Source organism: Lissotriton vulgaris, chromosome 5 (genome assembly GCF_964263255.1).
Source record: "Lissotriton vulgaris chromosome 5, aLisVul1.2, whole genome shotgun sequence".
NCBI lineage: Eukaryota > Metazoa > Chordata > Amphibia > Caudata > Salamandridae > Lissotriton > Lissotriton vulgaris.
In genome coordinates, this window is record NC_141693.1 from 401,288,255 (window position 1) to 401,299,923 (window position 11,669).

General features: G+C 48.2%; 1 protein-coding gene across 1 annotated transcript; it reads right to left on the reverse strand.

Annotated features, from left to right (window-relative positions):
* Positions 1–223: 223 nt before the first annotated feature.
* LOC147710958 (uncharacterized) lies at positions 224–4,880 on the reverse strand. Its single transcript, XM_086919405.1, has 2 exons — positions 3,738–4,880; positions 224–568 (listed from the first exon to the last, which is right to left on the reverse strand). The coding sequence occupies exons 1-2, from the start codon at positions 4,878–4,880 to the stop codon at positions 224–226; spliced, it is 1,488 nt and encodes a 495-aa protein (XP_086775531.1).
* Positions 4,881–11,669: the final 6,789 nt, after the last annotated feature.

The window sequence follows — 11,669 nt, forward strand, 5'->3', positions numbered from 1 at the left end:
CGGGGTCCTCACTGGGAGTCGTCGTTTGGTTCCGCTCCGGTACCGGCAAAGGAAAGGAAACAAGGGTCAGGACCAAATAACGTTGTGATACGTTCTCAAGGGACCAGGAGTGAGGGAGCAAATGTCGTGAGTTTGTGCACTACTTAAACTACCCCTAACAGGTGGGGAAAGGAAGTGCTCGTGCAGGAGTAGAGGATAGAGGGCTTTTCTACAGAAACATTCACTACTGTTTCTTCCGCCCGACCCAACCCGCTACCCGGCCCCGTACCTCTTGGAGCCACGCTCCTCCCGTGGGAACGTGGCGGGGCGAAGCGTGAAACCGTTGGCCTCCTGGCGTGTCGTTCTCCTTCTGCTCAGAGTCCTGGAATCTCCCGTCGTCTTCCACGTGGGCCTCCGCTCCTTGGGAAACGCCGTCCGTTGAGGATTCTGCCTTTCCGGCTTTTGACTTCGCTACGCCCTCAGGGGGTGGAGACTCGTTGCCTGGTTCAGAAGTTTTAAAGGGACCTTCCGAATTACTAATCGGAATCCAACCTGAGTCGTCTTCTTCGCTCCACGATGCTGAGGTATTCTGTGGGGACAAGGGGCAGGGTAAAAGAGGTGTGGCTGTCCACCATTCGGCAGTAGTCTAGTAGTCTGAGGTTCCGGTCCGCGTGCCCGTCACATTCCTCCCCCCCTGGCTTCTCCCGTTCGGGGAGAGGAAACACCCTTGAAAGGAAGTCCGCGTTACCATTGTCTTTTTCTTTACGGTGTTGAATGGTAAAGGCATACGGTTGAAGAGACAGGAACCACCTCAAGACTCTGGGATTATGGCTACTGTTTTGATGTATCCATCTCAGGGGCGCGTGGTCTGTATGAAGGATGAATGGTTTTCCCTCGAGATAATATCTAAGCTTCTCTACAGCCCACTTTATAGCCAGGGCCTCCCTTTCGATAGTGGAATACCTGCATTCTCTTGGAAACAGCTTCCTACTTACATACAACACAGGATGCTCAATACCATCTTTACTGACTTGGGACAGAACTGCACCAATACCCACATTGGAGGCATCTGTAGCTAGAATATAGGGTTTAGCATGATCAGGAGAGGTCAATACGGGTGCCGTAGTCATGGTGGTTTTTAAGAACTGAAAGGCTTTTACTGACTCAGGTGAGGGCTGCTTAAACACGCTAGGCCTGGTGTCTTTGCGAAGGAGATCGGTCAAAGGGGCTGCTATCTCCGCAAAATGAGGTATAAACCTGCGGTAGTACCCCACCAGTCCCAGAAAAGCTCGTAGGTCTCTTTTGTTGGAAGGAAAAGGCACGGCCGCTATTGCTCCTACTTTCTCACTTTGGGGAGCTATGGAACCTTCCCCAAGACATACCCCAGGTAGTTTACAGTATGAAAGGCGGATCTTGATTTTTTTGCATTAATGTGCAGTCCCGTTTTCTTCAAAGCAGAAAGGATGGTTATCAGATGCACAAGATGTTCTTTCCAATCTCGGCTGTAAATGACTATATCATCCAAATAGGCCGAGCTGAAAGAGGTGTAGGGTTGTAGCACCAAGTTCATTAAACGTTGAAAGGTTGCTGGGGCCCCATGCAACCCAAAGGGCAACACTGTGAATTCGTAAGCTCCATCGTCTGTTACAAAGGCCGGTTTCTTCCGATCTTCTTCCCGAAGGGGCACTTGCCAATACCCCTTTGTGAGGTCGATAGTGGTTATGTAACGGGCATCACCTATCTTTTCTATCAGGTCATCAACCCTTGGGATGGGGTAGGTATCGAAATGCGACACCGCATTTAGAGCACGGAAGTCCATACAAAACCGTTTGGACCCATCTGGTTTGGGGATCATCACTATGGGTGAAGACCAATGGCTCTGGGATGGCCGTATGACACCGAGTCGTAGCATATCTTGGACTTCTTTGCGGACCGCATCTTTTCGGGCAGCTGGGATCCTATAGGGTCTTTGCTTTACAACTTTACCCGGTAAGGTCTCTATGCGATGTTCAGCAAGATTAGTTCTTCCGGGTTAAGTCGGAAAAGACGTCAGAAAAGGGTTTCAGTGTCTCTGTTAACTCCTCCTTTTCTTGATTGGTCAGCTCTGTGTTTACCACTAACTGGTCCAGGGTTGACGTCTGGGCCACACCCGTTTGTGCGACCAAATGTCCTTCCCGTGGTACTGGTCCTAGCCATTCCTTGAGCATGTTAATGTGATAGGTTTGTGTCTTGGATGGGGTCATCTGTAACCTGTAGGTAGTAAGTCCAATGGTATCAACTATCTGATAGGGTCCTTGCCATTCATGTTTTTGTTTGCTCATGCTAGAAGGTAAGAGTACAAGGGCGCAGCTTCCTTTTTTCAGTGTTCTCAACTTCTTTCCTTTATCATATGTTTGTTTGTATCTGTTCTGCTGGGCCTCCAGATTAGTATAGGCTAGCTCTTGTAGCTTTCCCAGCTTGGATCTTAGGTTGCTTGTGTACTCTAACATTGATTTCTGTTCTTCTACTTCCTCACTCTCCCACATGTCCTTCGTTATTTCCAACAAGGAACGTGGCATCCTTCCATATAGGAGTTCAAAGGAGGAGCACCCCAGGCTGCTTTGTTTCTGTGCCCTAATAACATAAAGGGCTATTGGTAAGAGCCTGTCCCAGGAGGGTCCTTCGGCAGACAACATTTTCTTCAGGGTTGATTTAAGGGTCTGATTATACCGTTCCACCAGACCGTCGGTCTGTGGATGGTACACCAAGGTCTTTAGATGTTTTATGTCAAGGGAAGCACAGACCTCTTTCATTAACTTGGAAGTAAAGGGAGTTCCCTGGCCAGTCAGTACTTCCTTAGGAAACCCCACTCTTGAAAACAATTCTACAAATTTTTCAGCGATGGCTGCTGTGGTGGTGGTTCGCAGCGGGAAGGCTTCAACAAACCTGGTGGCGTAGTCAACTATGACTAGGGCATACAGGTACCCTCGGCTCGACTTTGGCAAGGGGCCTATGATGTCCATGCCGACCCTTTCGAATGGTACTCCAATAATGGGCATCTTTTGTAGGGGAGCCATGGGTGGTCGACCTGTATTTTGTCGTTGACACACTTCACATTTCGCACAATATTCCTGCACGTCTTTATATATCCCGGGCCAAAAGAAATGCCTGGTTATGCTGTCAGTTTTTTCTTTTCCTGCGTGACCGGCCGTCAAATGTGCATGCGCAAAGAAAAGAACCTGCTCTCTAAAGGACTGGGGTACTAGCAGTTGTAATTCTCCTTCCGCTCTGTTTTGTCTATATAGTAGGTCATTTATTTTCACAAAACGCGGATAAGAGGAAGGGGCTAGATCACCCGGAGTATGGGCAGCTTCCCAGGCATTGACTAAGGTCCTATCCTCACTCTGAGCAAAACGGAAGTTTCGATCAATAACCCAGGATTCGGGGGACAGGTATGCAGGAAGGCTACTATTCTGTTTTGTTTGGGAAAGGGTCTCTTTAAAAAGGGACAAGAACTCAGGGTTGTCTGTTCCTAAGATCATGTCTTCAGGAAGTGAGTCCACCACCCCAACCCAGACCTTACACGGTTCCCTATTTGGAAGGGCCATCGTAATAGATGCTATGGGGTATGGTTTTACATCACCGTGAACACACCTTATATAAACGGGCCCCTTTGGATTCATCTGGTCTGGTTTAACAAAACGGGTTTGAATCACTGACTGCCTACACCCTGAATCTAGCAATGCCTTTACAGAGTAACCATTCATCCTCATACTCACGTAGAAGGTGCTGCCCATTTCGGCGGAGTACATCACTGTCCTCGGGAGATAGCCGACTTCCATCGATTCCTCTGGTGGCTTACGTTTGGGACACATTCTTGCGATATGGCCCCACTCTCCGCATTCGAAGCACTGAGGACCTTTGTTTAGTGGAAGGACCATACTTGTGGGGCGTAGCAGTCGGGGCAGTTCTACTCCGCTCTTAGGTTTTTTTTCCAGTTTGGATGGCGGAAGCACTTTCTGAGTTTTTTCCGGTTCCCACGTGAGGGTTTTTGGTTGAGCTCTAGCATACTGGGAAGCCATTTCGATTGTGTGTTCTACAGTAAGTCCCACATGTTGGCGCAACCAACGCTGTGTAGCGTAAGGCAGGGCTTCCATGAACTGCTCCAAATAAATTTTCTTTAGAATGTCCTCTTTACTACAGAGGTCCGGGCGCAACCATTTGTCGGCTGACATCTTTAGCCTAAAAAAAAAAAGAGTCTTTGGGTTCTCCCCGGGAATGCCTCTTTCTTTCCTGAATCGCACCCGATAGGCCTCCTGATCCAAACCTAAATGGTCCAGGATCACCATTTTGATGGTAGCGTAAGGGGTTGTACCGAGGGGATTAGGAGCTTGATAGGCAGGCTGGGCTTCGCCGGTGAGAAGAGGTGCTAGAAAAAACGGCCATTTCTCTTCTGGCCAACTCAGTGCACGTGCCGCCCTTTCAAAATTAATCAGGAAGGCGTCCGGATCTTCACCTGAAACATATTTCTGGAGAGCCACCCCTGGGGGATGGGGGGTATGTACTCTAACCTCCCCTTGGACGACTTGTGGCGCAGGAGTTATACTCTTTAGACTTTCCAGTTGGGCTGTTATCGTGGAAGTGAACATTTCCCGGTCTGCCTGTGCAGACGTCATTTGGTTTTCCATCGCTTTTTCTAATTTCTCCTGTCCTTTAATGATATGGTCAATTAGGGCCTCCATCTTTTCTTTACAGACGGATGGTGATCCCACTTCTGACACCAGTTGTCCCGAGGTGGATGGGACGTTGGGGCTTGAACTCGGGGTTGTTGGTTCTACAGGTGGGGTGGAGGAAAAGAGGAACACAGGCGCCTTCAGTAACGGTTTTAACGAAGGCTTTATTGGGACGCAAGTCTTTTTCATGAAACACAGTCTTTAGAATTGGGACAAAGAAAAGTAATCCTCCGGCGTTGACTCTTTGGCTTCGGGACGTCAGGTGGTCGAGGTCCACACCGGGAGTCGTCGTTTGGTTCCGCTCCGGTACCGGCAAAGGAAAGGAAACAAGGGTCAGGACCAAATAACGTTGTGATACGTTCTCAAGGGACCGGGAGTGAGGGAGCAACTGTCGTGATTTCGTGCACTACTTAAACTACCCCTAACAGGTGGGGAAAGGAAGTGCTCGTGCAGGAGTAGAGGATAGAGGGCTTTTCTACAGAAACATTCACTACTGTTTCTTCCGCCCGACCCAACCCGCTACCCGGCCCCGTACCTCTTGGAGCCACGCTCCTCTCGTGGGAACGTGGCGGGGCGAAGCGTGAAACCGTTGGCCTCCTGGCGTGTCTTTCTCCTTCTGCTCCGAGTCCTGGAATCTCCCGTCGTCTTCCACGTGGGCCTCCGCTCCTTGGGAAACGCCGTCCGTTGAGGATTCTGCCTTTCTGGCTTTTGACTTCGCTACGCCCTCAGGGGGTGGAGACTCGTTGCCTGGTTCAGAAGTTTTAAAGGGACCTTCCGAATTACTAATCGGAATACAACCTGAGTCGTCTTCTTCGCTCTACGATGCTGAGGTATTCTGTGGGGACAAGGGGCAGGGTAAAAGAGGTGTGGCTGTCCACCATTCGGCAGTAGTCTGAGGTTCCGGTCCGCGTGCCCCGTCACAGTCCCTTTAGCATTTTAGTCAAAATAAAAACTCACTTTAGTTAGGGGTAAGAGGGGTTAGAATGTGTGGTAGAATGTCTCGTAACAAGAACCCAGCTATTAGTGGAAATATAACTAATGACATAGAGAATTTAGTTGAGCAGCTCAACCTAGAATTTAGGGAGTTATGGTCTCTATGTAAACTTAAAAACATTACCATGCGGTCTTATCCCTCTAAACAAGAGCTCCAGGAGCAGTTGGCAGTGTATGCTAAGGACCACCCTTCTGAGCAAGGTGAAGACCTCTCACAGGGAGAAGAAGATGGAGGGGATGAGGATAACTTCCCGCCCCCCTTGCTTCCCAAGGAGAACAGGACCCCTTTGCCCTTGACTCCAGGAATATATCTCATAGCACCTAGATCCCACACAGGTGAGACAGGCACTTCTGAGTCCATTGAGGGTAGCCTCAATGAGGAGACAAACCTCTTAGTGTGGTTGGCCAAAATATTAGATCTAGAGACCAGACTCCTGGCTCTGGAAAAAGAAAGAGCTGAGATTGGCTTAGCGCCCATCAACAGTGGCAGTGACTTAATAAATAGGGACAGAGTGCAATCTTATGATACCAAAATCCCCAAATGGATTGTCCCCAAATTTGAGGAAGGTAATGACATCACCAAATGGTTCACAACTTTTGAGAGAGCTTGTGAAATGAGGAAACTGAGGATGTCACACTGGGTGGCACTCCTTTGGGAGCTGTACACTGGTAACAGCAGGGACTGCCTTCTGACCCTTACATGGGCAGAGGGGGGTCTTTTGACCTCATGAAGAACACTCTGAGGGCTTTGGACTCACAACTGAGTAATATATAGGATTAGATTCAGGGGGCTCACAAAACCCAAAAACAATCCTGGATTGACTTCGTAGATTACTCAGTTAAGACACTAGATGGGTGGTTAACTAGAAATAAAGTGCATGATTTCAATGGACTTTACAATCTTTTTATGAAAGAACATGTTTTGAGTAATTGCACTAACAAGAAGTTACATCAACATGTGGTAGACCTTGGTCTAATTTCTCCCCAAGAATTAGGAAAGAAAGCAGACCACTGGGTCAAGACTAGGGTAACAAAAACAGCTACTGGGGGTGACCAGAAGAAAGGGGTTACCAAACCTCCCCAGGAGAAAAGGGACCGAAACCCTGAAGACAAAAAGCCAGAGTCTTCTAAAGGGCCCCATTAACCTGCTCAGGGGGGGGGGAATCTTTTTCCAGTCCAATGGTAGGTTACACAGGGAAGAACATTGATCCCCAGAAGGCCTGGTTTTTCACCTGTAAGAAGTTGGGACACTTAACTGGAGATGCTACTTGTCCTAACAAGAAGCCCCCTAGTTCTCCATCAGTTTCCACTGGTGTAGCCAATCTCCAGATGGGATCAACAGTGTGCCCAGAGGAAATCAGGGTTCATACTGAAGCAGTTCTAGTCACTGAAGGTGAATTTGAGTTTTCCACTTTAGCTGTGTGGCCACCCAACTTAAAGAAGTATTTACAATACCACTGGATAAATGGGACTATGATAGAAGCTCTGAAGGATACAGGTACCAATGTCACCATGGTGAGAGTCACACTGGTTTCCCCAGAGAAATACCTGATTGGGAAATCTTATCTAATCACCAACGCTGACAGTGTTACTATTAACCATGCCATGGCTATGGTGACATTAGACTGGAGGGGGGGGGGTTGCTGGCCTGAAACATGTAGTGATCTCTCTAAAGCATCCAGCTGCCTGTCTGCTTGGAAATGACCTGGAGACCTCAGCATGGACCAAGGTAGAATTGAAAACCCATGCAGCAATGCAGGACATCCCTTAGATTGGGAGTGTCAAGACGAGAGCATAGAGCCGAAATGAGGGTACAAAAGAAATGTTGGAGCCTGAAAGAGTGTCCCAACCTTCCAAGAGAGAAGGTAAGAAGACTGGGAAACCAGCTTCTGAACAGCCAAAGGCTCAGGACCCCCCCTCCTCAGGAACACGATTTGGAAGCCCCCAAGGGAACTGAGCCTATGGAACTTGACCAATACCAGGTTGAGCTCTTAGACCTGGGGGGTGGGTGGGGCACGAGAGAACAACTGTGCCTTGGACAGCAGAACTGTCCAACTCTTGAAAGCATGAGGCAGCAAGCTGCTGCACAGGAAAAGGGAGAAGTCAGTGGTACCCAAAAAGCTTATTGGGAGGAGTGACTCCTTTATACTGAGGCAAGAGACCCCAAACCTGGTGCCACTAGAAGAGAGTTGTCGTAACTCAAATGTAAAGTTTTTTTTCTCACTTTGGCTCATTATATGCCCCTAGCTGGGCATCTTGGCTAGACCAAGACTTGTGAAAGGCTAGTTAGCCACTTTTACTGGCCCCAGATATTTTAGAAAATCAAGGAGTTTGTCAGCTTCTGTGTCACCTGTTAAGCCAGTGGCAAAACAGGTGGACACCTAAAGGCCCCCTTAATTCCACTACCAGTGGTGGGGTTCCCTTTGAAATGTTAGGTGTGGACATAAAGGGTGCACGTGAACCTCCAACAGCATCAGGAAAACAAATTTATACTGGTGGTAGTGGATTATGCCACCAGGTATCCTGAGGCAATTCCCCTTACGATTTCAGCTCCTGCAGTAGCCAAGGCCCTCATTGGTGTCTTAACCGGGGTAGGGTTTCCTAAGGAGGTGGTTTCAGACAGAGGGTCAAAGTTCATGTCTGCATCCTTCAAACACATGTGTAAGGAGTGTAGAGTGCAGTACAAGTTTACTACACCTTATCACCCACAAACAAATGGTCTTGTTAAAAGGTTCAACAAGACATTGAAGGGCATGATCCTGGGGCTCCCTGAAAAACTCAGAAGGAGATGGGATGTCCTCTTGCCATGTCTGCTTTCCGCCTACAGGGAGGTTCCTTGGAAGGGAGTAGGGTTTTCCCCTTTGTACTTCTGTATGGCCACCCTGTTAGGAGACCATTCTGTCTTGTTAAAGAGGGTTGGGAGAAGCCTCTCCAAGAACCCAAACAGGATATTGTTGCTAAGTACTAGGTCTAAGGTCCAGAATGGCACAGTACATGGAAAAGGCTTCACAAAATATCGAGGCCAGCCAGGAGCTCCAGAAGCACTGGTATAACAAAAAAGCTACACTGGTGGAATTCCAACCAGGGCAAAAGGTTTGGGTTTTGGGGCCTGTGGCATCAAGGCCTCTCCAGGACAAATTGAGTGGCCCTTTCCCCATCTTAGAAAACAAAAGTGAGGCCACCTACTTGGTAGACCTGGGCACAAGCGGAACCCTCGAAAGGGTGATCCATGTAAACCGCCTTAAGTTTGCCATGCCAGAGCTGACATTACTATCCTGATGGTTATTGATAAGGATCAGGATACAGAGAGTAAACCTACCTGACCTCCTCCCTTGCAGCCCCAAAGATGGGTTAGTGGATGGAGTTGTCTATTCAGACACCCTAAATTCCCAACAGCAGGCAAATCTTACAGCAGCATGCCAAGTTCTTCTCCTTGACCCTGGTCAGATAAACTGGTGTACCCGTGATGTGGACACTGGGGACAGTGTACCAGTCAAAAACAAAATCTATTGACAGTCTGATCAAGTCAAGGAGAGCATCAAAGCTGAAGTCAGCAAGATGCTAGCGTTAGGGGTTATTGAACCTTCTGAGAGCCCCTAGGCCAGACATCTGGTTCTAGTCTTTAAACCTCATCCACAGTGTAGAAAGAGAGAAATGAGGTTCTTTGTGGACTACAGAGGACTCAACTCTGTCACCAAGACAGATGCTCACCCTATACCAAGAGCCGTTGAGTTGATAGACAAATTGGGCGCAGCCCAATTTCTTAGTATCTTTGACTTAACTGCAGGGTACTGGCAGATTGGCAGGGCTCCAGGAGCCAAAGCAAAAATAGTATTCTCCACACCTGATGGGCATTATCAGTTTACTGATATGCACCTTGGTTTAAAGAATGCCCCTGCCACCTTCCAAAGGTTGGTGAAGCAAGTCCTTGCTGGATTGTAGGTCTTCAGTACAGCATACCTTGATGATATTGCTGTCATTAGCTCCACCTGGCAAGACCACCTGATCCACCTGTGGAAGGTTTTGAAGGCCCTGCAAACTGCAGGCCTGATTATCAAGGCATCCAAATGCCAGATAGGGCAGGGAACAGTGGTATACTCAGGCCACCTTGTGGGTGGAGGCGAAATACAAACTTTACAACCCAAGATCCACGCCATCCTGGACAGAGAAGCTAACAACCCAGACCCAAGTCAGGGCATTCCTTGGCTTAACTGGGTACTACAGGAGGTTTGTGAAAGGGTATTTGTATTTTGCACTTGGGATTTGTTACGCGCACAGCTACTCGAAGAGTGCCCCAGCACGAACCTGGAGGAAAGAAAGGCAAGAGGGGACAGCTAGATGAAGAGAAAGGTCTTGAGCCTTTTCCTAAAAAGTTTAGAATCCTGAATGCTGCGGAGATCCAGAGGGAGAAGGTTCCAGGCTGAAGCTGCCCTGAAAACAGGAGAACTCCCTCTCACTCTCTTAAGGTGAAATCTCGGGACATAGGCGAGAAGCTGCGTAGCAGAGCGCAGCTGCCTGGTGGGAATGTAGAACCTGAAGCACTTTCTCAAGTAAGCAGGGCCGTGTCCATAGAGAGCTGAATGTGCCAGGAACAGGGATTTGAACGAAACACTTTCCAGCATAGGCAGCCAGTGCAGACCACGCAAGTGTTGTCTCAAACTGGTCTTTATGGGGATATTAAGAAGGGTCTGTCCGCAGCATTCTGAACCACCTGTAGTTTGTTCAGATGGTAGCTGGGCAAACCTATGTACAAAGCATTGGTATAATCAAGGCGCGAGGATGCCAGCACACAGGTAACAGTTTTCTTAGCTAATCTAGGGAGAAACGTTTTTAAGGATTTCATAGTGCCAAAGCATTGACCAGTAAGCTTCTTGATCGGAGTAGAGTAGTTTATTTATTTATTGTATTTATTTTGGAGTTTATAAAGCGCACGGCTACCCCCGATGGGGGTGTACCGGCGCTGCGGACAACAATGAACCAAAAGGGGTACAGCGGGGTTTAAATATTAGAGAATAACCAGGTTTTAAGCCTGCTCCGAAATAGTGATTCTGATGTAATAAACCTAAGGTCCAGAGGAAGATGATTCCAGAGTTTTGCAGTGACCACAGCAAAAGCACGACCTCCCGTTCTAGAACGACGGGGGGCGTGTAGGAGGCGGGATGATTTGATCTGAGGACACGAACCGACTGGGCAGGTTTCAGCCTGTGTCTCAAATAGGCAGGGCCTAGACCGTTAAGGGCCCTAAATGCAATGACCAGAGCTTTGAATTGTATGCGATAGGACACCGGCAGCCAGTGCAGTTTAGCCAGATACGGTGTAATGGAATGGCGATACGGGATGTTACAAATCAGCCTGGCCGCGCCATTCTGTACATTCTGCAGCCGTTTAATTAGGTAGGCTGGGGCTCCTACATACAGACTGTTCGCATAATCCAGATGGGACGTGATTAATGCATGAACCACAGTCCTCCGTGAGTCAAGCGGAAGAAAAGGAAAGATTTTTTTGATCATGCGTAGTTTACCAAAACATACTGCTGAAACTTTATTGATTTGGGTCTTACAGGACAAGGTATTATCAAATTGAAAACCCAAATTCCGTGCGGATGAGACCGGAACTGGGGCAGGGTCTAATTCAACAGGCCACCATAATTTAACCGGGGGGGAGATTTTTGATGAAAAAACAAGACCTCAGTCTTATCCGCATTAAGTTTCAGGTTGTTGGCGGTCATCCAGGAGGACATGTTAACCAGGCATTGTCGAAAGTTGGACAAATTGCCGTCAGAGTGGTCTCTAAATGAAAACACAAGCTGAGTGTCGTCAGCGTAAGAGATCTTCAACTTCTCGTCAAACCAGATTCCCAGATATTTTGTGGGGTGGCCTGCCAAGGTCTGCAAAGGCGAATCGTTTGGCCAGAACAGTTTCTGAAACTGAGGAGGGAAATTCCCAAAAAGAAGGTTTTCAGTTTTTTCCTCGTTGCATTTCAACT

Excerpts from the sequence above, each read along its gene's own strand:
- LOC147710958 (XM_086919405.1), bottom strand. The coding sequence starts at position 4,880 with ATGAAAAAGACTTGCGTCCCAATAAAGCCTTCGTTAAAACCGTTACTG. Across the intron at positions 569-3,737 it reads AAATGGGCAGCACCTTCTAC|AATACCTCAGCATCGTGGAG; the intron begins GTGAGTATGAGG and ends TTGTCCCCACAG.